The sequence below is a fragment of the Lissotriton vulgaris genome, unplaced genomic scaffold (genome assembly GCF_964263255.1).
Source record: "Lissotriton vulgaris unplaced genomic scaffold, aLisVul1.2 SCAFFOLD_214, whole genome shotgun sequence".
NCBI classification, from domain to species: domain Eukaryota; kingdom Metazoa; phylum Chordata; class Amphibia; order Caudata; family Salamandridae; genus Lissotriton; species Lissotriton vulgaris.
The window spans coordinates 1,898,248-1,924,685 of NW_028243866.1; the positions used below are offsets into that span (position 1 = coordinate 1,898,248).

General features: G+C 47.8%; 1 protein-coding gene across 2 annotated transcripts in view; it reads right to left on the reverse strand.

Annotated features, from left to right (window-relative positions):
* Nucleotides 1–26,438, reverse strand: part of LOC147668216 (mRNA-decapping enzyme 1B-like) — a 261,966-nt gene that overhangs the window by 46,767 nt on the left and 188,761 nt on the right. For both annotated transcript variants that reach the window (XM_086948698.1, XM_086948699.1), the window contains exons 6-7: nt 24,171–24,299; nt 20,090–20,920 (exon numbers count right to left, since the gene is read on the reverse strand). In XM_086948698.1, the coding sequence (XP_086804824.1) occupies nt 20,090–20,920; nt 24,171–24,299 (960 nt within the window). The remainder of the gene's footprint in view (nt 1–20,089; nt 20,921–24,170; nt 24,300–26,438) is intronic.

Consider the following 26,438-nt stretch of genomic DNA (forward strand, 5'->3'; position numbering starts at 1 on the left):
AACTCTTATCAGACCCTCCAGCATTTCGCGATTTCGCAATTCACGAAAAAAATCGCGAAATCAGCTGGCAAGCGCGATGGCCGCGATATTTACCAAATCGGCCGCAAAAAAAGGTCTCCGGCAGGCATGCAAAAAATGAAGCCGTTTTATTGGCTGTACAACGCTTACGTCACCACGTGAATGGCGCTGTACAGCCGTAATAGCTGCATGCTTCCTCCATCACAATATTTATAAAAGCGGAGCGAGAAAAGTAAAGTGTTGTTTCTCTGCGCTCCAGCTTGCAGGCTCAACTGCGGTCCTGTAATCGCAGAAAAGAATGTCAAAAATGGTTACACATGCAAGTGAGACAAAAATACCCCACTCCATGGAATAGGCATCAACGTTCTTCAAAGACAGGAGCAGCTCGTCATCAACAACCATGTTTTAGTTGGGATTGCTTGAAAGGCGGGACTAGCGCTGGAACTTTCTAGCTCACTGGAGAAATTCACAGGTCTTGTAGAAATAATGCAGAGGTCAAAACGCACAACGGCAGCACGGAGAACCCCACCTGTCATTTCAACAATCAGACACATGCAAGGGGCAAACGGTCTCAAAGTCGTGAGCCACAAAGATGAAAGAAACGAGGCCAAACTAGCTAGCTGTCTGCCTCGCACATAAACGGAGCTCACCCTACTCCGAAAACAATAGTTTGTTCTGAGAGCCACCAAACATCTTAAACGACTGAATAAATAGCTATGAAGAAAAGAAAACTGAGTCACAGGCATGGCGGACTTCATTTTGCTCCTATTGAAGGTTACTAAACGCAATTTCTGCCCTTATTGTTAAAAATGAGGATTGCAGCAGGGGGACGGGCGGGGCGGGCAGAGAAGGAACTGTCTTTTCCTTCTTGCCCAGAGCATACAAAGTCTTTTTCCACTTCTGCTCTGCCGCTGTAAAGGAAAGATTGAAGTGCGGTGCGAGAGTGTCTTTAGAGTATATTCAACAAATTACGAATCTTCCCGAAAACAAACCTACAGCTTTGAGTTTCATTCAAGTACTTGACCGGCTACTGAGTGTTCAGATTGTTTCTAAAATGCATATTTTTTCAGACCACTTTAAGTCTGGCGATTTCGTAATGGGCATTTCGCAATACATTTAAAAACAGGTGACTGCAGGTTCTTATTCTACCACAAATTAATCAAACTGAAGGGTCTACAAGTCGGGAGGTGAAGAGGTGGAATTTCCTCACAATAACATGACCTTCAGTTTTACACATAACTTCAGAGCTAACCATCAAGACCCCATAAAAAGACGCTTTACACAAGAAAATGTCAAAAGTGGCAAATGTGCAACAGAGCCAACAAAGTTTACATATCATGAAAAATTGCCACCAGTCTAAAAATAAATATACAACCAACAAAACATTTCTATCACCGTTCATCAGTTTCATATCCAAAGCCCTGTGAAAACTAACAACTTTGTTTTTCGCCCTGTGAAAACTAACAACTTTGTTTTTCGCCGAAACTTTAAACCGAGGCATGACATCTCATTAGGCATAACTAAATACCCAATCGGGCCCATTGGCACACCAATAACATTATCCTTCAACATAATGACAGTGGTCAAAAGTAAGTGGAATGCACACCCCTTCCTTATACAGATACCCCCTGCCTTTAACGAATCTCAAGATTTCCACAATGGACAATGATACACATTGTTAAGATTACCAAAATCATCCTCGAGCCCAAACTGACCTTTGAAATCCACATTGGATTGGTGTTCTGCCCAGCACTCAACTACTTCACACTACTCACCGCATCTTACTTCTCATAAATCAACAAACTGTCCCAACCAGCAACACCTACTAACTCAAACACGAAAAGTCGTACTCAGGTGCATCTTCCATATCATCATCTTGAGAACAAAATAGCAAAATTGGGAATTGCCAACATATCTAAACTAGACTATCTACATCGACAGCCATCAATAAGTGTGACACACACACACTGAATTGCTCGTTTACACTATACCTTCATCTACATACTACCAACACTCACTTTTCGCAAACACCTACATTAACCCTCTCCAACATTCAAATTAATTTACTTAATTTACTTTACTCCCCAACACTCACGTAGATCAACCACTTAGAAGTGCTGGTACTCTCCAATTAAAGGTATTGCATTTCTCTTGAGAAATGTTCTTACACTCTCTCGCAAAATTTAAAAGTGCTGAAGCTCCATACCGAACAGTACCAGCTCATTTAAAGCACTGTTCCAAAGTGCAGCTGTGGGAATAAAAGATTCAAAATATGAAAAATAACTAAATATTGCCAGACAGATTGGTAGCAAAGTGGCCAGATTGATTTTATTCACACCCAAACTAATTTGCGCCACTACACAGTTTGCCAGTGAAGCGCTACCTTTGTTTTCTTGTCTTTCTTTGGATAGCGTGGTTTTCCCCCAGGCGGGAACTAGTGCACCAATCCTGGAGGTACTGCAACACGTGGATTGGAAAACAAAATGTGTACTGCGGCTCAGGGAAGTGGTCTTTGTACCATACTGCTTATGTTTTGTAAGGATATAAGCAATGGTTCCATTTCGTGCCCTGTAGTCATGTCCTTAACTTTTCGGGCAAAAGCACTCACTGATTTCTGAATAGTGAGTGTGAAAGCGTTGAAGTAACCATGTTTTTCCTGCTTACATTTCATATGCTTTACCTAATTTTGCATTCCCTAGGAGTGTTTGCTTTTTCCAGGATGTTGTTACTTTTTATTTTTGGGCAGCATATTGTTCTTGTCTAGTGCGTAATTTAAATTGACCCGCATCCATGTGTTTACAGCAGGCACAATTGAGTTGTAGTTGACGGCAGTGCGAGTTTTTCTCAGTGGGGCAGTATGGTGTTTAGTGGGGGGAGAGAATGTGACACCAAGGTCAGAGCTGCCAAATTTGGAAGGGGGAACCATATTGTGAGATGTCTGTCCCGTCAGCACTACCCATAAAAAAGGGAGTCAGTGCACGCGGTACAAGAGGAGGCTGTGTGACTGCACCCAGGGAGTGAAGAGAGCTGCGTGACTGAAACCAGAGAGAAATGGGCTTAAGCCAGAGAGTGAAGGGAGCTGTGTGACTGAAACCAGGGAGTGGTGAAAGTGGTGCCCCGCCAGGGGTGCATACATGGGTGCTAGAACATCCCAGGGAGAAATACGTCCCGCTCCCACAAGGTTAGTAGATTGGAGATGTGCTTCCGTAGAGCTGCAGAAACTTTAAATATGCCTATTTCAAAGTCGAATACTTTGCTAAAACAGGTTCCATCGATTTAGGGCTGAAAAGGAATGATTGAAAGTAAAATAAAGTGCCGCAATAATGCCGCTAAATTTCAATTTTTGTGCCGCTAAATTTAAATTTTTGTGCCGCTAAATTTCAATTTTTGTGCCGCTAAATTTGCAGATCTATGCCGCAATATCCTGGGGGGTCTGTCTTATTGTGAGTGATTCTTACTACTGTGTCCAGTCTTACAATGAAAACCTGTTCTTTTGGATTCAGAATGATTTTCGTGATTCTAAGGATAGCCCAATAAAACAAAATGATCTGGGTCAGAGTGGCTGAGCTTAAAGAGCAGTTGCCCCTCGTGTTTGTGATTTACACTCTCGGTCATCAGAGCGTAGGAGTCCACGCTGTTGGCAATTCGCTTGCCGATGAGGCAGCAAAATCAGCAGTATCGACATATTAAGTTGCAGCAGTTACATGTTCCAAAAGTAAGATTGATGATATCTTGGCAGCTGTTGCTGCAACTGAGAAGGGAAATAAATATCCAAAAGGATTCCCTTCGAAGTATTCATACCACTTAAGTCCTGATAAAGTTCCTTATGTGAAAATACCGGACGTTGGTGAGAGGTTAAATTCCCAACGCGGCCCGCAGGCCTACACTGATTACAGCGGCCCATGAAGGTGTTGCGTCGACGCATGCAGGCGTTTCGGCTACTGTTGTTCAGTTACAACGTTTCTGGTGACGGGGACTGTACAAACAGACGCGTGATTACGTCCTTGAATGTGACATTTACCAGCAAATTAAGCCTTCAACTGCTGCGCATCCGCCCCCAGGCACAGTTGTACATAGCTAATAAACGCTTGGGTGTGTTTATTTAGATCACTGCAGTCCTTTTTCTCCTGATACTGCGTATAAGTACATCTTAGTAGCAGTTGATTCATGCACACGCTTTGTGTGGGTGTTGACACACCGCAGCGCTGATTCACGGACTGTCATAAGAGACTTGCGTGTCTTTGTAGGGATTTTTGCCTGTGGTACCTTCCATTCGGATCAGGGTCCAGCTTTCGCCTCTAAGGCGTATAAGGATGCCATGACTTCGTTGGGGGTACAAGTCAAGTTTTCGTCTCCATACAGACCTAAGGGTAATAGTGTTGTGGAACGGATGAACCAAGATTTAAAGCAGTCTTTGACGGCTCGAGTTATAGGCACTGGCAGGAACTGGCTGGCCCACCCCAATAGCGTGCAGCGTGCTCTTAATAATCTCCCTAGAAGGTCTCTAGGTGGGCGAACCCCATACGAGATGCTGTTTGGTATCAACATGTATGTCCCGGACCTTGACGGTCTAGACTCGGTGGCTCTAGCTGCCTTCTTTGACGTAGATAAACATTGAAATGTTTTACAGGATCTAGAAAAGACAAGAGACAGTCTTGCAAAGGAACATTTGCCCTCCACCTCTGATGAAGCGTTGCAGATCCTGGTAGTTGGCTGGCTACCCCGAGTTGGAGAACTGCTTTGTGAGAAGATCGAAAACAAGAAAGAATTTGGTCCCTCTTATCAAGCTCTGGTTCCAGTGCTTGGTGTGAAGGGCACAAGAACAGTCATTTTACCACCACTTCCAGGTCGTAAGGAGAACAGGTATATCTCCATTGACAATGTCAAGATACACAGAGTGGCCGATTCCTCTTAGTATGACACCGGCGAACTCATGTCCTTCGATTGAGAAATTCTGTTTAGGCCCCGGTTTCCAATCCTGTGCCTGATGTTGCTCTCGAGATGCCTGCTATTTCCAGTCCTTTATTGAGTACACTGCCTGGTACTCAACATGATGAAACTGACTACACTTACCCAACTGACTTATCGATGTCTGATTTGCAAACTCGCTTAGCTACAGAATCCAGATTTTCATTTGACACTTATTCTCACACATCAAAAAAGCCTTCAAAGATTTCTGTTCTGGCAAGACTGTCCAAATTTTTTTGATTCCCCCTTGGACCTATATTTGGATGGTGCTTTTTTTGATTTACCTTTTTATGTCAATTGGTTTTGTGTTTTATTTTTTCCGTCTCGTCAATGGACACTATGTCGAGGAGAGAACATGCATTCGACATATCAATGGAACATTAGCTCCCCATTCCTCATCACACAGATTGAAGAGAGACGTGGCTTTTGTTAATATCACTGCATGGCCTGTCTTCGATGGGATTGAATGGGATGCGGTTCGATTTCAAATCCATGGGCCCACTGAGGTTATAAATGTCCCTAATGTGCTTAGAGTGTCTATGGGGGATGTAGTTAAACAAAATATACGTTTTGATGATTGGGATGTTCAGGCCGTAGAATCATTGTTTTCTGATTTGAAATATTATGCTGCCTCTGATGCTGAAGATTTGTACTTGGAGTCTGCTAATTACAGTGATTTGTATAGTTATCAACATTTTGGCAACCACTATCTGCATAAAACTAATGCCAGGAGGCTCACTGTAAATTACACCCAGTGGGAACACTGTACAGCTCCTATACAAGTTAGACTTACCGATACTAAATTATTGTATTCGAAGACCTTTCTAGACCAGTTAGCTGTTGGAGGCTACGAGTTGTGGAAGGATACCATTGACTTTAAATCAGTTTGGGGTTCTAAAAGCTGGCACGTGCAAGGTACTGAGGCTTTGCACCGTGCATGCCTCATCCCGAACCATATGTTGTTAATGAATTCTACAATTTCACAGATAACATGCTTTGGATTGGCTACTCCTAAAAGATTAAAAACTCCTTTTCCTGACTTAGAGGAATATTCCGGTTGGAGTAATACTATAAAATTTTCCATGGGAGAGTTACAAACTCTGTTATTGAATTCCTCCTTTAAGATATCCAGTTTGGATCCCGAAGGCGGATTGCTCTGGCACAGAAGTGTGGACTCGTGCCAGCATCGTTTTCTGGGTTTAGCTCATGGCTTTACACAGGTCAGGGTAGATCCCCATTTTGAAAGAGGGCATTCAGTGACTACCTATTCTGTAGGCAAATTGTGTCAGAATTGGCTCAGACATTCTACCTTGGCGTCAGTTAAACTGCATTTATCTAAACTGACTGATGATGTTGATCTGAATGATTTTATAAAAGGCCCGGTTAAAGGTAGACCTAAAAGGTGGATATATGCTGTTTATAACGAATTCTTGAAGACATCCCAGATTGAGGCGGCTACACGCCTTAGAGCTATAGATCAAGCTAATTTAGAAAAAGTGCTAGCTGTCGTAGATAACAGCATAAACACGCTCTCTTCCCACATTTACACGTTAGATAATATTGTCTCATCTGTTGTAGATATTGTGCAAGATGAAGTGTCTGCTTTGTACCATGGTCAAAATCAATTGCGTTCTATTATGCAGTTTGCATGGACATTACAGACCCTTAAGGCCGGTAAGGTGCCATGGCATTACATGAATACATCATCATTGTTTGCCCCGTTTAATTTGACTTAAACATTTCAAACTTGCACGTGTCATCATTTACTCCTCGTTTTGGACTGATATGTTAGTATAACAAAAGAGTGTTCATGTGTTCCACGTTACCTGAGGTGTTCTAAGTCCATGTTCTGGGTTGTCTAAACATTGGGGGTGTGTAAGAACCAATAAGACACGGATTGCTAGTCTGGTAGGGGATTTTGGATACTAAGGTGAGTTTTGGAACACCCTAATTCACTGAGGTTCCATGTCTCTATGCACAGTTCTGTGTAGGAGCAGAATTCCTGAGACATCTCGGGTATGGCTCTTGGCCTTCCTCAGCGTCCTTACAGCTGGAACAACAAGGTCTCAGTCAACTCACTTGAAACATCCCAACATTGGTGGGAATTGCTCTTACTTGCCTCCTAGTCACCTCTGAGTGGCATAGACACTGTCCCCTCTACTTACAGGTTCTTCATTTCAAGAATCCACCAGACCCTTACCAAGTCTTCTCCAGCGGCATCTTTCCTGAAGTCCTCAATTGCGGTCTCCGGAGGTTGAGGTGGTTTCTGATGTCACTTTACACCTATGCCCCGGCTTTCCCTGATGTAGGTATCCTGGTTCCTGGGGTATCCACAGGTGAGTCGACTCTCCAACCTTCATTCTTCCACACGGTTTCTTCAGGGTCCACTGGGAAGGGTCTTTCGCCCAGAAAACTGCAACCGCAACTTCCCTGTTGACCTCTTTTGGACACGCAGCTGTGTTTCCACTCTGCACACTTCTTCCGTGGGGGTCCTTGGGTGGTTTCTCGTGTCCCCAGCTCCTCTGAGACTCCTGGTCCAAGTACCGACTTCGGTTACAGTTCGCATTCCATTTCTTTAGTATATGGTTTACTCTCCCCCCTGGAGACCACTGTATTTTGTGCTTGCTTACTTATAGCAATTGAAGCTTTATTGTGCATTGTTGTCGATACCTCAGAGTAGGAGATATGCCAATGTGTTAGTGAGTGTTGTGCAATACAAACATTTTTATATATACACTGTGTGGTTCTGTTTCATTTAACCTACACTACACAATTAAACTGGTAAAACAAGCTGCTTAACACTCCTTCAAGATAAGCCCGAAGTCTACTCTCCACAGCTACCAATTTGAGAGCTTTCAAAATGTTATCAAAAAACACTAAAATCACCATAAGGGTTGCCTGGATTAGTGAAAGGTGCTTCACTTAAATAAGTGTGCACCATATACTAAGCTGGCTTCCTACAGGATTTATTCAAAGTACAGATTTCAGGAGATCCACCCCAGCCATCTTTCAGGCTCCGGTCAATTCCAAATCTTAAACACAAACATTCTTCCTGAGAACATTTTCCCAGCATGGTTCCACTGGAACATGACATGCCTACATTCCGTACCAAGTTATCTCAAACTTCCCTCTCAAATATACAATAACCAGCCCGTCTACCATAAACTTGAACACCTTAAACAACAAAGATAAAATCAAAACATAATCCCTGCTAAATTTTGTAACAGGTAAGAGCAGCTACATTGACACTTTAATGTACTATACATCCATATTAGAATCCGGAGTTTCAATGCTACAATGCCCGACACTAGATAGCCTAATTCATAAAACATTCTCCTGTAGTCTTCAAAATATTTAGATATTTGTGTTTGCTTATGCACAGCCCAGGTCTTGAAGGTCATTGTATACCGTATAAATTAGTGATTGTTTTCATCATATGTTTGAATTCTTGCTTCTTTTCCCTCTTGGTTTTGTTTCTCTCCACACCTTGGCAGTGTTCTAAAGAATGTTTATGTTTAAATTTAAAACAGAGAGTAAAGACTTTCAAAACAAGCATTAGAAATGCAATAGGTCTCGCAGCATTAGAGTTAGTGCTTTTAGAATTGTTTATGGGTTTTTTTGTAAATCTTTAGCATGAGGTTGAGGGTGAGTGAGGGTGAGGGGTTGAGGGTGAGTGAGGGTGAGGCTGAGGGGTTGAGGGTGAGGGTGAGTGAGGGTGAGTGAGGGGTTGAGGGTGAGGGTGAGTGAGGGTGAGTGAGGGGTTGAGGGTGAGGGGTTGAGGGTGGGTGAGGGGTTGAGGGTGGGTGAGGGGTTGAGGGTGGGTGAGGGTGAGGGTGAGTGAGGGTGAGTGAGGGTGAGTGAGGGTGTGTGAGTGAGGGTGAGTGGGGGTGAGTGAGGGTGAGTGTGGGTGAGTGAGGGTGAGTGTGGGTGAGGGATTGTGGGTGAGGGATTGAGGGTGAGGGGTTGAGGGTGAGTGAGGGTGAGTGAGGGGTTGAGGGTGAGGGGTTGAGGGTGAGTGAGGGTGAGGGGTTGAGGGTGGGTGAGGGGTTGAGGGTGGGTGAGGGGTTGAGGGTGAGTGAGGGTGAGTGAGGGTGAGGGTGAGTGAGGGTGAGTGAGGGTGAGTGAGGGTGAGTGAGGGTGAGTGAGGGTGAGTGAGGGTGAGTGAGGGTGAGTGAGGGTGAGTGAGGGTGAGTGAGGGTGAGTGAGGGTGAGTGAGGGTGTGTGAGTGAGGGTGAGTGGGGGTGAGTGAGGGTGAGTGAGGGTGAGTGTGGGTGAGTGTGGGTGAGGGATTGAGGGTGAGGGGTTGAGGGTGAGGGAGGGTGAGGGGTTGAGGGTGAGGGTTTGAGGGTGAGTGGGGGTGAGGGTGAGTGAGAGTGAGGGTGAGTGAGGGTGAGTGAGGGTGAGTGAGAGTGAGTGAGAGTGAGGGTGAGTGAGAGTGAGAGTGAGAGTGAGAGTGAGAGTGAGGGTGAGGGTGAGAGTGAGTGAGGGTGAGTGAGGGTGAGTGAGGGTGAGTGAGGGTGAGTGAGGGTGAGTGAGGGTGAGTGAGGGTGAGTGAGGGTGAGTGAGGGTGAGGGTGAGTGAGGGTGAGTGAGGGTGAGGGTGAGTGAGGGTGAGTGAGGGTGAGGGTGAGTGAGGGTGAGGGTGAGTGAGGGTGAGTGAGAGTGAGGGTGAGTGAGGGTGAGTGAGAGTGAGGGTGAGTGAGAGTGAGGGTGAGTGAGGGTGAGGGTGAGTGAGGGTGAGTGAGGGTGAGTGAGGGTGAGTGGGGGTGAGTGAGGGTGAGTGGGGGTGAGTGAGGGTGAGTGAGGGTGAGTGTGGGTGAGTGTGGGTGAGGGATTGAGGGTGAGGGGTTGAGGGTGAGTGAGGGTGAGGGGGTGAGGGAGGGTGAGGGGTTGAGGGTGAGGGTTTGAGGGTGAGTGGGGGTGAGGGTGAGTGAGAGTGAGTGAGGGTGAGTGAGGGTGAGTGAGGGTGAGTGAGGGTGAGTGAGAGTGAGGGTGAGTGAGGGTGAGTGAGGGTGAGTGAGAGTGAGTGAGAGTGAGGGTGAGGGTGAGGGTGAGGGTGAGGGTGAGTGAGAGTGAGAGTGAGAGTGAGGGTGAGTGAGGGTGAGTGAGGGTGAGAGTGAGAGTGAGGGTGAGTGAGGGTGAGTGAGGGTGAGTGAGGGTGAGTGAGGGTGAGTGAGGGTGAGTGAGGGTGAGTGAGGGTGAGTGAGGGTGAGTGAGGGTGAGTGAGGGTGAGGGTGAGTGAGGGTGAGGGTGAGTGAGGGTGAGGGTGAGGGTGAGTGAGAGTGAGGGTGAGTGAGAGTGAGAGTGAGTGAGAGTGAGTGAGAGTGAGTGAGAGTGAGTGAGAGTGAGTGAGAGTGGGTGAGAGTGGGTGAGAGTGAGGGTGAGGGTGAGGGTGAGTGAGAGTGAGAGTGAGAGTGAGTGAGGGTGAGTGAGGGTGAGTGAGGGTGAGTGAGGGTGAGTGAGGGTGAGTGAGGGTGAGTGAGGGTGAGTGAGGGTGAGTGAGGGTGAGTGAGGGTGAGTGAGGGTGAGGGTGAGTGAGAGTGAGGGTGAGTGAGAGTGAGAGTGAGTGAGAGTGAGTGAGAGTGAGTGAGAGTGAGTGAGAGTGAGTGAGAGTGGGTGAGAGTGGGTGAGAGTGAGGGTGAGGGTGAGGGTGAGTGAGAGTGAGGGTGAGTGAGGGTGAGTGAGGGTGAGTGAGGGTGAGTGAGGGTGAGTGAGGGTGAGTGAGGGTGAGTGAGGGTGAGTGAGGGTGAGTGAGGGTGAGTGAGGGTGAGGGTGAGTGAGGGTGAGTGAGGGTGAGTGAGAGTGAGGGTGAGTGAGAGTGAGGGTGAGTGAGAGTGAGAGTGAGAGTGAGAGTGAGAGTGAGAGTGAGAGTGAGAGTGAGAGTGAGGGTGAGTGAGAGTGAGGGTGAGTGAGAGTGAGGGTGAGTGAGAGTGAGGGTGAGTGAGAGTGAGGGTGAGTGAGAGTGAGGGTGAGTGAGGGTGAGTGAGAGTGAGGGTGAGTGAGAGTGAGGGTGAGTGAGAGTGAGAGTGAGAGTGAGAGTGAGGGTGAGTGAGAGTGAGAGTGAGGGTGAGTGAGAGTGAGTGAGGGTGAGTGAGGGTGAGTGAGGGTGAGTGAGAGTGAGGGTGAGTGAGAGTGAGAGTGAGAGTGAGAGTGAGAGTGAGAGTGAGAGTGAGAGTGAGGGTGAGTGAGAGTGAGGGTGAGTGAGAGTGAGAGTGAGTGAGAGTGAGTGAGGGTGAGTGAGGGTGAGTGAGGGTGAGTGAGAGTGAGGGTGAGTGAGAGTGAGAGTGAGAGTGAGTGAGGGTGAGTGAGGGTGAGTGAGGGTGAGTGAGAGTGAGTGAGAGTGAGTGAGGGAGGGTGAGGGTGGGTGAGGGTGAGTGAGGGTGAGTGAGGGTGAGTGAGGGAGGGAGGGTGAGGGTGGGTGAGGGTGAGTGAGGGTGAGTGAGGGGTTGATGTTGAGGGGTTGAGGGTGAGTGAGGGTGAGTGAGGGGTTGAGGGTGAGTGAGGGTGAGGGTGAGTTAGGGTGAGGGGCAGTGTTCCCAGCAGGCTGCGCGCATGCGCTCGCGCGCACGTCTGTGACCACCAGCGCGCATTGACCTGTGTGAAGCGCGCACTCAGGACAGCCCGCCAGACGTTTGTGCCGCCGCATTTAAACGCGAGCAGCGCTAATAACAATCATTTTCTGTTTGGGGAAATGGTGTTAACACGGGGCAAGAGGAGCGCACAAAACGTGATTTCACAGCATGAAAGTGTATTTTGAAAGCAGATCGGTAGCCTCTGTGGGCGTTCAGCAGCAAGATACCCCTGCCCTCGCTGCATTTGTTTTCTAATGGAGCACGGTAGCGGGATGTTTATGGGCCTTTGTGAAAGTATTTATGTTAATCACAGCGCTTGACTGCTGCGATTAACAGGAATACTTTCACAAATGCCCCACAATCAGCCCACCGCCGCGCTCCATTAAGAAAAGACATACATCAAATGTAAAAGCATGACATGTAAAACACACGCCCTGCTTTTGCACTCGCTGCGTTTCTTTTCTAATGGAGCGCGGCGGTGGGCTGATTGTGGGGCATTTGTGAAAGTATTCCTGTTAATCGCAGCAGTCATGCGCTGTGATTAACATAAATACTTTCACTAAGGGTGAGTCAGTCCGCAGTTGAGAAAAGAAATGCATCAAGTCCAAAAGCACAGCGTGTGTTTTACACGTTGTGCTTTTGGACTTGATGCAGGTGGCATTTGGCTTCAGACGCGCATCCCCCAGTGGGCTCAAAGGGCTTCAAAGTTATCAAGGATTATTAAATTGATGTATCACCTCTGCCTGGCCACCGGGTAGTTCATTTCCAGTAGCTGGAAACCGAGCCCTCCACTTGCAGAGACAGACAGAGCTCAAGATCCCTGCAGCCAATAAAATGACATTTTAAGCCTACAATATTCATGAGCCTGAGCTGCTGTGCACCACAAGGTTGAATATTCGGGATTAGATCATGGCTAGTGACGTGATACATATTACAGGGCAGTCAGCCTAGTGTGAGGTCTGTGGCCCTCGTGAGAAATAACGATTCTAACTATCGGAGAAGTGCAGGTGCACGGAGGGAACCGGACACACATTCCGACCAAAGTAGGAAGATTTCTGAAATAGGGCCTGCATAACTTTAGGGTGACGCTGAACCCTCCACCATAAGGCAGGTGGAAAGCTGCGAGCGGCAAGCATGAGCTCCAGGTTTATTATTTGCCCATGCCTGTTCTGTCCACTTTTGTCTCTCTGGCTCATTGAATGGAGCCAAAGTACCTCTGCGACCATGAAGCTATTCATCAGCCTCGGATGCACACAGTGTGCGACAGGCTGCTAGCGCTGAAAAGTGACCTAAGGGAAAGCACAATTCTCTCCTGTTTCACCTCACTGCGCGGCTGATTTCCTGCACATCTAGCCTCCGGATCACAAACATGCAGTCACAGTATGAGTTGAGGGTACGGGTCAGACAAAGATAACATTAAAAAAAATAGTATAAGAAATGAGAAAGAGGTGACGGAGTTGGAAAGAAATTAGAGGACAGAAATAAGACAAGCCATTACGAAAGGAGATATACATTTACAGGACGGCATGCCAAGGGAGGAGACGAGGGGGAGAAAGCGTTAGAGATAGGGAGAGGGAGAAGAGAAGGGCAAATGGAAGAGGATGGAAAGAATGCAGGGAACGAGATAGAAGTTTACAAAGAGAGGCGAAAGAGGGAAGAAGAGGGAGGCTGAAGACACTGATAAACAAGCCTTTCACCGTAACACGGCGGGCAGGGGAGGGGGCGGAGAGGGGAGAGGAGAAATGCGACACGGAGGGAAGGGGAGGGGGCGGAGCGGGGAGGGGGCGGAGAGGGGAGAGGTGCGACACGGCGTTAGACGGAAGGAAGAGAGGGGAGGGGGAGGAGAAAGAGAAATGCGACACGGCGGGAGGGGGCGGAGAAGGAGATATACATTTACAGGACGGCATGCCAAGGGAGGAGACGAGGGGGAGAAAGCGTTAGAGATAGGGAGAGGGAGAAGAGAAGGGCAAATGGAAGAGGATGGAAAGAATGCAGGGAACGAGATAGAAGTTTACAAAGAGAGGCGAAAGAGGGAAGGACTCTTAGGTCACAGAAGACGGGATCACAGCGGAGTACCTCTGATTAGACGGCCAGCATAGGGGGGCAGCGAGGCAGCAGCCAGAACTGGGCGAGCGAGTTGTCTCCAGGTCAGCAGACTGCATGCGGGAAAGCAGGAACATCGGAGAAAACAGCACCGTGGCACTCACCTTCGCCCCACGGGAACAGACGGGAGGAGAGTGGGAGGAGAGTAGGAGGAGTAGGGGAGGCGAAGCCTTCAACAACAGGAAAACAAAAGGGGAACAGCGATACGAGGCAGACATCAGCAGTACTCAAATTATCGGACGTCTGCTCAATCTATACCCCAGACCCCGGGTTTACATGGGTAAATCCACGCAAACTGTATAGTACCAACAAAAAAAAAGAAGCCGGAGGGAAGAGAGGGGAGGGGGGAGGAGAAATGCGACACGAAGGGGAGGGGGCGGAACGGGGGCGGAGAGGGGAGAGAGAGTAGGCAAGGCGACACGGCGGGAGGGGGCGGAACGGGGGAGGGGGCGGAGAGGGGAGAGGTGCGAGTAAAATAAACAAAAAAAAAGAAGCCGGAGGGAAGAGAGGGGAGGGGGGAGGAGAAATGCGACACGAAGGGGAGGGGGCGGAACGGGGGCGGAGAGGGGAGAGAGAGAGTAGGCAAGGCGACACGGCGGGAGGGGGCGGAGCGGGTAAACAAACACGGACGTGCACGCGCCCGTGACTTTTAAGGTCAATGCGCATGCGCATAAGCTTAATGCGCATGCGCATTGACCTTAAAAGTCACGGGCACTGCAAGGAATCGCCACGATTCCTTGCAGTTAGATAAAGAGTTGATGAGCCCCTATAGTCTCGCTTGCTCGATGCGCATGCGCATCGACAGGCGAGACCTAAAAACAGTTGTTTCAAGTATATGTTAATATTACTCTGGTACAAAAAAGGAATCTCTAAGATTACACAACTTAGTCTCATTTGGAGACAAAGATTGAAAACCATTCGCCCTGGTTCCAAACTCTCCAAAATGCCCACTAGATTACTGACGTGGGAGTGGTTCTGATAGCGAGTAGCAAAGAAGGTTGTCCCTATAGCTATGACACTGTTGGGGGGTCAAGCCGAGATTTTAATGCAGCGTTTATTTTCAGCATATTTTATTAAAGTGTGAAAGGTGTGGTTAGATGTAAAAAAAAAAAAAAAAACTTTCAGGACCCTTTGCTCTTCTATCCCTCCACTATCCTTCTCATTCCAAATAACAGACTAACATGTCCACTGCTCAAATTAATTTCATATTTCCTCATACCAATTCACCACAAATTCTTTTTTGGTTCTGGAGTAGCATGCTGCTCAACTAAAAGCTCTTCAACACCTCACCAGGGGTAGCAAGGGCTACATAAATGCAAACATTTTCATTCTTCTATCCCTCCACTATCCTTCTTACTCCAAATAACAGACTAACATATAAACCTCTTAATATTTCATATTTCACAATACTAATTCACCACTAATCCTTTATAGGTTTCGGAGCAGCGTGCTACTCGACAGAAAAAGCGTTTTGACGCCTCGTCCAGGGTAGTAAGCGCTATATACATGCAATTACAATACAATCTTGTCCTTTCTTCTTAAGTTCAAAGACGTGGATATGTTATCTTCCGAGATGTGCTGCTACTACTGCTAGGCACTTTGTGAACACTTGTGGTGCAGTTGTGACCCCGAATGGAAGGACTTTGAAATGATAGTGTTGTTCTTCTAGTACAAATCTGAGATACTTCCTGTGAGAAGGATGTATGGGAATGTGGAAGTAGGTGTCCTTGAGGTCTAGTGTGGTTAGGAAATGGCCTTGTTGCAACAATGGGCGCACTTATTGTAAAGTGATCATGTGAAAATGATCTGATTGTATATACAGATTGAGAGGCCTTAGGTCTAGAATTGGTCTTAGTGTTCCGTCCTTTTTGGATAATAGGAAATAGAGTAAGTAAACCCCTGTTCCTTGATGTTTTAACGGAACTAGCTCTATTGCATCTTTTTGCAGCAATGAAAGAACTTCTTGTTGGAGCAGCGTTAGATGTTCTGTGACATTGGACACTGTCTAGGTGGTATATGTGGAGGGGTAGCTGCAAGCTCTAGGCAGTAACCATACTGGATAATTTGTCTTACCCACTTATCTGTTGTGATGGCATTCCAGACAGGTAGGAACTGTGTTAATATCCCCCCTACAGGAGTAGTATGCTGCTGGGGGAGCTGAAGGAAGTCACTGCTTAGTGGTGGAAGAGGATCGATTTTTATTACCTCGACCTCTTCCATTACTGTTATTCCCTCTGTAACCTCCTCTGAAATATCCTCTGCAATAATTTGGCAAAATTAGCTAGAGGCCGACACCATTTTAGACCCACATATTGACCATCTTGAACCTCATTCACTCTGCATTCCTCCCTTGCTTCCCAATCATGTTCAACCAAATCAAACACCTTTTGCTTAGACAAAACACCCTCAGCCCACCATGCAAAAATCCTGTCATTCATCACCCTTCATTTCCTCATCCCCTTCGTCAGCATAGTCTGAAACCTCTGACTTACATGCCCTCATATCCTCAACCAGTAAAAGCTCTGCAACACAAGACCCTCTTCACCACCAGACAAGCTCAGTTTTGGTCCCTCAATGGACTAGTACAGTCTTGCCACCTCTCCCCATCAGACCGGTACAGCATCCGCCTTCGGCCCCCATTAGACCTGCACAGCCTCAGCCACCCCCACCAGACCTGGAGAGCTCCCCTCCCCCCCTTAACCCACCCTTACAAATTTCACTGTCCTAGACCCCCCAGAAGCCGCACGGCCTTCAGCCCCGCAGAATCTGCACATGCTCGCTCCGCCCTAGAGAATTAACACAGCCCCTGCTCTCCCTCATAATTTGCATGCTTCGGCCAGCCCCTCACAATCAATACAGGCTTGGATCCCTCAGAACCACATTCCCCTCCAGCCTGACCAGTCACCCTCCTCTCAACACCCTCCACCCCTGGTAGGCTCTTCTATATCCCCTGATTTTACATCCAAACAATCCTGTCTAACCAATCCTACCCTCAGGCCACCCGAGCGGCCCAACCTATAGATCTGCAAACCGGTCAGTCTCTTGACCCACATTCCCTCAGTCTCCTGATGTGTATTTCCTCAGCCAGCCTCTTCTGCACACCATCAGCCCTCCTCTTGCACTGCCTAAGCACTCCTCTCCCGCACTCCCATAGCTCTCCAGACCGGCACTTCCTCAGCTCTCCAGACCGGCACTTCCTCAGCTCCCCAGACCGGCACTTCCTCAGCTCCCCAGACCGGCACTTCCTCAGCTCTCCAGACCGGCACTTCCTCCTCCCTCCAGATCCACGTCTCCCTCAGCATCCCAGACCCGCACTCCCTCAGCATCCCAGACCCGCACTCCCTCAGCATCCCAGACCCGCACTCCCTCAGCATCCCAGACCCGCACTCCCTCAGCATCCCAGACCCTCATTGCCATGGTGCCCCCATGACCTGCAGACCCTCGGCACCCATGACCTGCAGACTCTCGGCACCCATGACCTGCAGACCCTCGGCACCCACGACCTGCAGACCCTCGGCACCCACGACCTGCAGACCCTCGGCACCCACGACCTGCAGACCCTCGGCACCCACGACCTGCAGACCCTCGGCACCCACGACCTGCAGACCCTCGGCACCCACGACCTGCAGACCCTCGGCACCCACGACCTGCAGACCCTCGGCACCCACGACCTGCAGACCCTCGGCACCCACGACCTGCAGACCCTCGGCCCCTATAACCTGCAGACCCTCTGCCACCACGACCTGCAGACCCTCTGCCACCACGACCTGCAGACCCTCTGCCACCACGACCTGCAGACCCTCGGCCACCATGACCTGCAGACCCTCGGCCACCATGACCTGCAGACCCTCGGCCACCATGACCTGCAGACCCTCGGCCCCCCAAGCATGACCTGCAAACCCTCGGCCCCCATGACCTGCAGACCCTCGGCCCCCATGACCTGCAGACCCTCAGCCCCCAACCATGACCTGCAGACCCTCGGCCCCCAACCATGAACTGCAGACCCTCGGCCCCCAACCATGACCTGCAGACCCTCTGCCCCAAAGCATGACCTGCAAACCCTCGGCCCCCATGACCTGCAAACCCTCGGCCCCCATGACCTGCAAATCCTCGGCCCCCATGACCTGCAAACCCTCGGCCCCCATGACCTGCAAACCCTCGGCCCCCATGACCTGCAAACCCTCGGCCCCCATGACCTGCAAACCCTCGGCCCCCATGACCTGCAAACCCTCGGCCCCATGACCTGCAAACGTTCGGCCCCCATGACCTGCGGACCCTCGGCCCCCATGACCTGCGGACCCTCGGCCCCTATTACCCGCAGTCCCCATGATCTTCAGACCCTCAGCCACCATGATCTTCAGACCCTCAGCCCCCATGATCTTCAGACCCTCAGCCCCCATGATCTTCAGACCCTCAGCCCCCATGATCTTCAGACCCTCCGCCCCCATGATCTGCAGACACTCCGCCCCCATGATCTGCAGACCCTCCGCCCCCATGATCTGCAGACCCTTACACCCCATAATCTGCAGACCTTTACACCCCATAATCTGCAGACCTTTACACCCCATAATCTGCAGACCCTTACACCCCATAATCTGCAGACCCTTACACTCCATAATCTGCAGACCCTTACACCCCATAATCTGCAGACCCTCAGCCCCCCTGATCTGCAGACCCTCAGCCCCCATAATCTGCAGACCCTTACACCCCATAATCTGCAGACCCTTACACCCCATAATCTGCAGACCCTTACACCCCATAATCTGCAGACCCTTACACCCCATAATCTGCAGACCCTTACACCCCATAATCTGCAGACCCTTACACTCCATAATCTGCAGACCCTTACACCCCATAATCTGCAGACCCTTACACCCCATAATCTGCAGACCCTTACACCCCATAATCTGCAAACCCTTACACCCCATAATCTGCAGACCCTTACACCCCATGATCTGCAGACCCTCAGCCCCCATGATCTGCAGACCCTCAGCCCCCCAGATCTGCAGACCCTCGGCCCCCATGATCTGCAGACCCTTACACCCCATAATCTGCAGACCCTTACACCCCATAATCTGCAGACCCTTACACCCCATAATCTGCAGACCCTTACACTCCATAATCTGCAGACCCTTACACCCCATAATCTGCAGACCCTTACACCCCATAATCTGCAGACCCTTACACCCCATAATCTGCAGACCCTTACACCCCATAATCTGCAGACCCTTACACCCCATGATCTGCAGACCCTCAGCCCCCATGATCTGCAGACCCTCGGCCCCCATGATCTGCAGACCCTCGGCCCCCATGATCTGCAGACCCTCAGCCCCCATGATCTGCAGACCCTCAGCCCCCATGATCTGCAGACCCTCAGCCCCCATGATCTGCAGACCCTCAGCCCCCATGATCTGCAGACCCTCAGCCCCCATGATCTGCAGACCCTCAGCCCCCATGATCTGCAGACCCTCAGCCCCCATGATCTGCAGACCCTCAGCCCCCATGATCTGCAGACCTTCAGCCCCCATGATCTGCAGACCTTCAGCCCCCATGATCTGCAGACCTTCAGCCCCCATGATCTGCAGACCTTCAGCCCCCATGATCTGCAGACCTTCAGCCCCCATGATCTGCAGACCTTCAGCCCCCATGATCTGCAGACCCTCAGCCCCCATGATCTGCAGACCCTCAGCCCCCATGATCTGCAGACCCTAAGCCCCCATGATCTGCAGACCCTAAGCCCCCATGATCTGCAGACCCTAAGCCCCCATGATCTGCAGACCCTCAGCCCCCATGATCTGCAGACCCTCAGCCCCCATGATCTGCAGACCCTCAGCCCCCATGATCTGCAGACCCTCAGCCCCCATGATCTGCAGACCCTCAGCCCCCATGATCTGCAGACCCTCAGCCCCCATGACCTGCAGACCCTCAGCCCCCATGACCTGCAGTCTCCATGACCTGAGACAGGCAGCACCGATGACCTGCACACACTTAAGCCTCCCCAGCATGCACTTAAACAGTAATTTGGTCTTCCCTGAGAATTCAAAACGCTGAACTAAAGGTACCCGAGGTGGAAGGAATACTGGGGGGTTGAACACTATCTCCGGTGAGCGGCAGTTTTGCTATACCTCATAGATACATGCTCAACTCCCAGAATTATGATGCAAGGACAAGGTGCACCAGGAAAAATGTTGAAAAACTATAGATAAAGATAAGAATCCTTAGATTTTAGAAGGTTTTTGCACAGACACATGTACCACAATTGTGCACATCCAAGAAGTCCTCACTCTGCCAGAAGTGCAACAGGTGATGGGAATGAAGACATAAAATACTTGAATTAATATGCTGTAGGTCTATAGAAAATGATGAACAATTTAAGTACAGTATGCAAGATAACTGAACACAATCACATACAACTTAAATATTCATTACCTGAAAGAGGGGGTTCTGTTTGTCCGCCCGTGAAGTCTTATCCATCCATGATTGCAGAGGCTTTATCGTAGCAGTACTTTCAGAGACAGTGGGGAACTTTGCTGCTAATGCAGGTCTACTTGAGGTATTAAACTGCTGCTCCTGCTGCACAATATGAAGCTTTTTTAGCAGCTCCTGTGGGGAAAGAACATCAGTACTTGGTGGGGGGTTTGCAGAAAATGAAAACGGTTGCCTTTGAAGCTTGGTGTGGTCAGTGACAAGAGACTGTGGTCTCAGTGTCTCAGTTTTTAGGCAAGTGTTGAAATAAACAGGCTGCGGCTGGGTCATGCTCTTCATTTGAGTCCTACTGAAGATGGGTATGGTAGAACTCACAGGACCCATAGATCCCTGACCGAATTTGGGCCCTGGGCCGTGTGTACCATGCAAAGTTTGCAACAGGCTCTGCTCTTCGCTTAGGTCTTGGATGTGGAGAGAAGACCCCATACTTTGGTGCGTAACAGGTTGAAAGAGTCCAGTGAAAAGGTCTTCTGTGGTGTACATATTACCATTCTCATACAATCTGTTCTCCGGCAGCTCGGAGACTGGATGGAGGTCGGTGCTACGCACCATAAGTTTCTGAATGGCTGGGCAAAGATGCTTTCCTTGAGGCACAGAATTTTTATGAGGTCCTGGCTCATCAGGGTCCTCATAGAATAAGGAGCGTGCTACACCCTGCCGGGCAGTAAGTGGGTCTGACTGCTGCTTCTGCTCCTTCTGCAAAGGGTCGGAGGCCGTGCTTGGCTTTCCAAAGAGTGTCATCAATGATAAGTGCTGGGGTTCCGAGTCTGAGAGCTGAGGAGAGACCAAAAGAAAACAGATCATCTTCAATAGAATAATGTTATTTTAGTAAATATGTGCATCGTTGAAAGATACAGCATATAATGGTTCTCTACCAAGTAAAAAGTAAGTTCTGACCTTGTTTTATCCCAACTATGTGGTACCTGTGCACAAGTGGGAACTGTAGATGCCAGTTGTCAACACAAACAGTGATCCTAACCACCCATACATTTTTTAGTAGAAGCACCGAGGAATAGTCTGACAACCATAAGAATGGAGAGAGGAGGTTTGTGGAGAAGGTGTGATGGAAAACACCAACTAGAAACACTGTTATTGGCACTCAAGTTGTTTCTCATCATCGATTGGTTTCATCTGAAGATACTTCACACCCTCGAAGACTTCCAAAATTTTACCCAGAAATAGTGGATAGTAGGGACAGGTTCTGAGCTGGGATGGTGCAGTGAGCTAAAAAAAAAAGGTGTTGGATCAAGCCCTGATGTCTTGACTAGGTGAGAGTATTCTGCTTAATTCAGAAACTCTGTCCATCACCACCCCATGTTGTTTAATTACAGAACAACAAACACCAGTTGTAGCCTCCATCCGAGTTAGGACAGTAAGGTTTGTAGAAAGCAACTCTTTACACCATGACCTCCTGTCCAACCCAAACCCATAAGCCAGTGCAACCCACTTTAAAGTCTTGACAGCTCTGAAATCATCAGCAATCACTCAAAAACAATTTTACTGAAATACCAGTTGATAGTCATCCTAGCCCTCTGCCTGCCCTCTATACTCTCTGTAGCCAAGTTAAATCCAGCTCCCCCAACAATCCGCTCAAACCTGATCTCTTCGTTAAGCTACAGGAGCCTCTCTTCCCTCCCTGTTTGGAATTGATCAATCTCTGTAATCCGCCACTGTGCCCGGTTAATGGAAGCAGGCTTAAGTCATCCCTGTCCTGAAGAAACTGTCTGTGGACGCCTGAAAACCTCCACCCCATTTCCCGCCTACGTTGTCTTGCCAAGGTTATGGAAAGACATGTCAAGGGCATCCTTACCAAGTTCCTGGAAGATAATCATATACTGGAAACATCCCACAGCGGTTTCAGGCCTGCAGACAGCATAGAATCTGCACTCATTGCAATTACCGAGCAACTTCGCAAGGCCCTAATTGAAAGCAGATTACCAGTCCTGATTCTGCTTGACTTGAGCACAGCATTAGATATGGTGTCTCACAAAATTTTACGTGAGTGCTTACAGGGCATTGGTATAAGTGGGTATGCACTGTCCTAGTTCACCGCCTTCTGAACTGAGCGCTTATTCCATGCCATCTCTCCTCCTCACAGTTCCCAACCTTATGCTTTACCCTACGGCGTCCCTCAGGGCTCTTCATTGAGCCCTACCCTGTTTAACATGAATATATTCAATCTCTGGTACAGGTCATTAAATGCTCTGGGCTTGCGCTGGTGTTGTATGCTGACCACACCCAGCTCGTTCCTTCACTCTCCGAAAATCCCACACAAGACATGGCCAACTTCCAAAAAGATATGTTTGCTGTAGCAGAGTGGATGAGCAACAACTGCCTACGCCTGAGCTCAAATAAAACAGATATACTTCTATTAGGTAAACATGCCCATGTCTAGGGCGACCACTTGTGGCCCTCCTTCCATGGGCATCCCCCTAAAGCCCAAGTCCACCATAAAAAACGTAGGAATCTGGATGGATAGCAGCTTGGCCTTCAAGGCCCAAACCAAATCGGTAGTTGGCACTTGTTTCTGGCTTATGAGAAGTCTTAAACCCATCCTGGGCCTCTTCGACCCACGCCCTCTTGAAACCATCATTCAGGTGGTTATTCTGTCCCTGTTAGATTACTGTATTACTCTATACCTAGATGCCAACAAATCTGTCACTAGAAGACTCCAGCTGTCCCAAAATGCTGCAGCTAGGCTATTTTCCTTCCCTAAACTCTCGGCTGATCTTCTGTACAAGTTACATTGGCACTATGAGAATGTGCTCCGCCCATAAGACCCTGCACGCCCAGGGGGGCATCCGTCCTACCCAGTGTATCACCTTATTGATGCTTGCACTCTGCCAACCTTAACCTGGCCATTATTCCTCGAGTCTGGAGAGTGAGAGCTAGCCGACGCTCTTTAAGGGCCCGGACCCCTTTTCTCTAGAACTCGCTTCCCCTCTCCATCAGAAACACCTGATCCACCTGCTTTTTAGGAAATCTCTTAAAACATGGCTCTTCTCCGCCTAGCCTCCCCTTGCTTCTGGGATGTTTGCAGTTGCAGCTCATTTGTCTTCTGGGTCTAGTACTGGGAAACCCTGCTGTTATAAACTTTAAAAAGTAACTTTTGAAAATGTAACAGTGCTTCAAAAAGTTTAGATCTTCATAATTAGAATTCACATACCTAGCCGCAAAACATCAACACTCACAAACAATTTCATTTTCTACCAGAAAAAATATGTTTAAAAAATATATACTTCTATATCACTATTTAATATCACCATGTGTCAGGTTAGAGACACATAAAACCAGTCAGCAGCGTTTATAAAAGTCTAGTAATTCGAGGCAACACAAACTCTATGCACATACAAAATAAGAAGACAGCCTTTTAGAAGCTTCACCAAACCGTAGTAGGAGCTTCCTAGCCATCATGAGCTCCTTAATTGCAATAATGTAGCTGCATATCAGCGCTTCCCAACTCCACTGCGGTGCACCCACACGGTCATGAAATCAAGACATTCAAGTGCCATTAGCTTGTAGGCAGTAAATCAATACATACCACCATTGAGAATGCCACTACATTAAATAAAGAAGGCCTTGGCAATGTTGATGTAGTGTTTCTGATGCAGTGGAGTTCAACTACAATAGCCCACTGAACAACCCACCCATGGGTTCGAGGATAAGCTTTTCATTAGTCACTGATCAAGAAGACGGAGGGAAAAATTGAGGCAACAAATTTATTTATGATATTGAGAAATATCTTAGCAGGTCAAAATGTAATTGTTCAAATAAGCACAGGGAAGTGGGAAAAAGTATGGTTAGCATTTTCTGTTATAAATACATATGTTTGAAACAACATGGTTTAGGCACACACTACATCACTTACTTGCTCAAAGGCGCTTTTGTGAGAGACCGTATTGAACAGGCTAGCAAGTTTACACTGCCTCAACTAGGCAGGTGGTGACTGAGGACATTTCAAGAACAGCATTAGGTAGACGGCTTATAAGAAACAGGTTTATTTTAGCGACCATCACATACGTACATCGCCTTGTGGAGGGGCTGGCTGCAGCTGGGTTTCTTTTGGCTTTACCGGTATGGGCTTTATCAACTTTGGATTGTCGTAGATGGAAGTTGAACTGGATATCTGTTTTGGCTCTGAACATGCTGTGCACTGAAATAGAAACTGGATTGTGAGTCACAGAAGTCATTAACGAGAAACAACTAAACCAACAAGATACAACTTCAAGAAGATTATAAAAAATAGAGTACATTTTAATTCATACATTTGGCAAATACGTTTAAATCTAAATGTTGCACAGTTGTTTCATCAAGACTGTTCAAATGGTGTGGAGAATTAGTCTGCAAACCTAAACAACAAATAAAGCGTGTTCATGGTGGTGTTAATGATGCACGCCGTTTATGGGACCTTGGGCAATATGCTTAGGATAATGATGACAAAAGAAATTGTTTAACAGGACTTCTTGCAAAAGCCCCTTAAGATGGCAGATCTTGGGTACGAGGAGGACGACTTCCTTCTTCGAGGGTTAGGACTAGGAGGTGAAAATCAGAATCCTTACCTGGTGCTCAGGTAGTTTCATGTTTGCAAGAGCATCAGGAAGCAGGAAACTGTGCCACTGCAGGCGTGCGGAAATCAACAGATTTGAAAACCTGTCAGAGGAATTTATAGAGGACCATGCAACTACATTAAAGAGCCTGCCTGCAGAATGTGAAAGGGAGAAAATAGACTGTAAGGAGGAAATACTTTTACAAGTGGAAAACAAAGTACTGCTCCTAAGTGCTGCTTATGATATGCAGATACAGAACTCATGTGTAATAAGCACTGAGGGGTTTAAAACGAACTTTGTCCAGTGAAAAGTGAAGTACGGCATGATAACCAACTTTGCACTACAGAGGATGGAGAACGTGGCAGTCAAGGTGAACAAGTGAAATAGCCAAGTTTTAATGCCAACATTGAAACCCGTGAGTGCGGGTAAAGGTAGAAGGAGTGATTTTACAAGCTGTGCGAAAGTGGGAGTCAATTACCTCAAACTCAACAGAAATAAAGAATGGATCAGCATGTGTTGGTATAGTTTGGAGATATCAGTTCTGCAAGTAGAACTCAAAACTAATAATTTTGCACAGAGACTGTCCAGAAAAAAAAGAGGGGATGAAAGATGGGGCCTTAAATAACTACTCATAATGAGGGATGAATGAGCTGGACGACAACCAGTTTAGGGGGATGATCTGGAGGGACACAGGAATAGTGTGTAATAGCAGATGGCAGACCATGAGTATTTCTATTCCTCCTGTTTTCCAAACTACACCATTCAGAGATCCCCAAACCTAACCACCAGCAGTCAAGGTTATATTCTGGACAACGACTAACAGAGGCAGAGAGGGTAAAGAAGGACCAGGAAGAAGATGTGGAGTTTATAACAGTTGAGTGAACCACAAACTTCCATTGTTTTAAGTCAACTCTATATAGGACAACTGCAGCGCCCATTTTAACATTTCCAATTTATCTTTTTCTACATGCAAGGACAGTTCTTAAATCTCTACTGACACTTCTATGGTCTGAAAAAGTATCATATCTTGAAGTCTAGCTGAAGACAACAAAAAAACGCTCTCTAGCAAAGACATTTTACAGACAGAAAATTAGACTGCACATCAGAGTTCATTTTCTCTATTGTCCTCACTTAATGCTTTTTAGGTCGATCATTCGAGTGTTCTTGTATATAATTTGGTATACCTATATGTGTATGTACTTTGTGGGCTCTGGAGATCAGCCCTGGGACTAGTATGCTTCCGCTTAGGGACTTATTTTTCTGTTCAACTGCCTCTATTTAACTTTCTTGATATCAAACGACCTGCAGAGGTCAGTTAAATACCAGAATCATTTTAGCATTCTCTAGATCCCAATCCACAGAAATGGTCTTCCCTGAGCACCCATAGACAATAATTCTTTTTTCAAATCTTATATTTTCTGCAAAATGACCACCGAAGGCACTGGTTTTATAATAAAAACAGAGCTTTGGACTATACGGTTTCCCGCTGAAAGGCAATATTTCTCTCCATGTGTTCCCATACCTGGTGTGTCACGCAGTTTGGTGCTTACTTTCTCTCCATGTTAAAGAATAATAGATGTCTCAGCACCCAGTGCTACATAGCTAAATACATATAAGGTCCCAAAGGCAGGACTGACTGCATTGCATATGCTTGTTAGAAAAGTAGTCAATCAGAACCATGGCCTAGTCACGGCATACAAGTAGCAAAGCACAGGTATGATAAGGTCTGTAGCCCACTTCTGCCA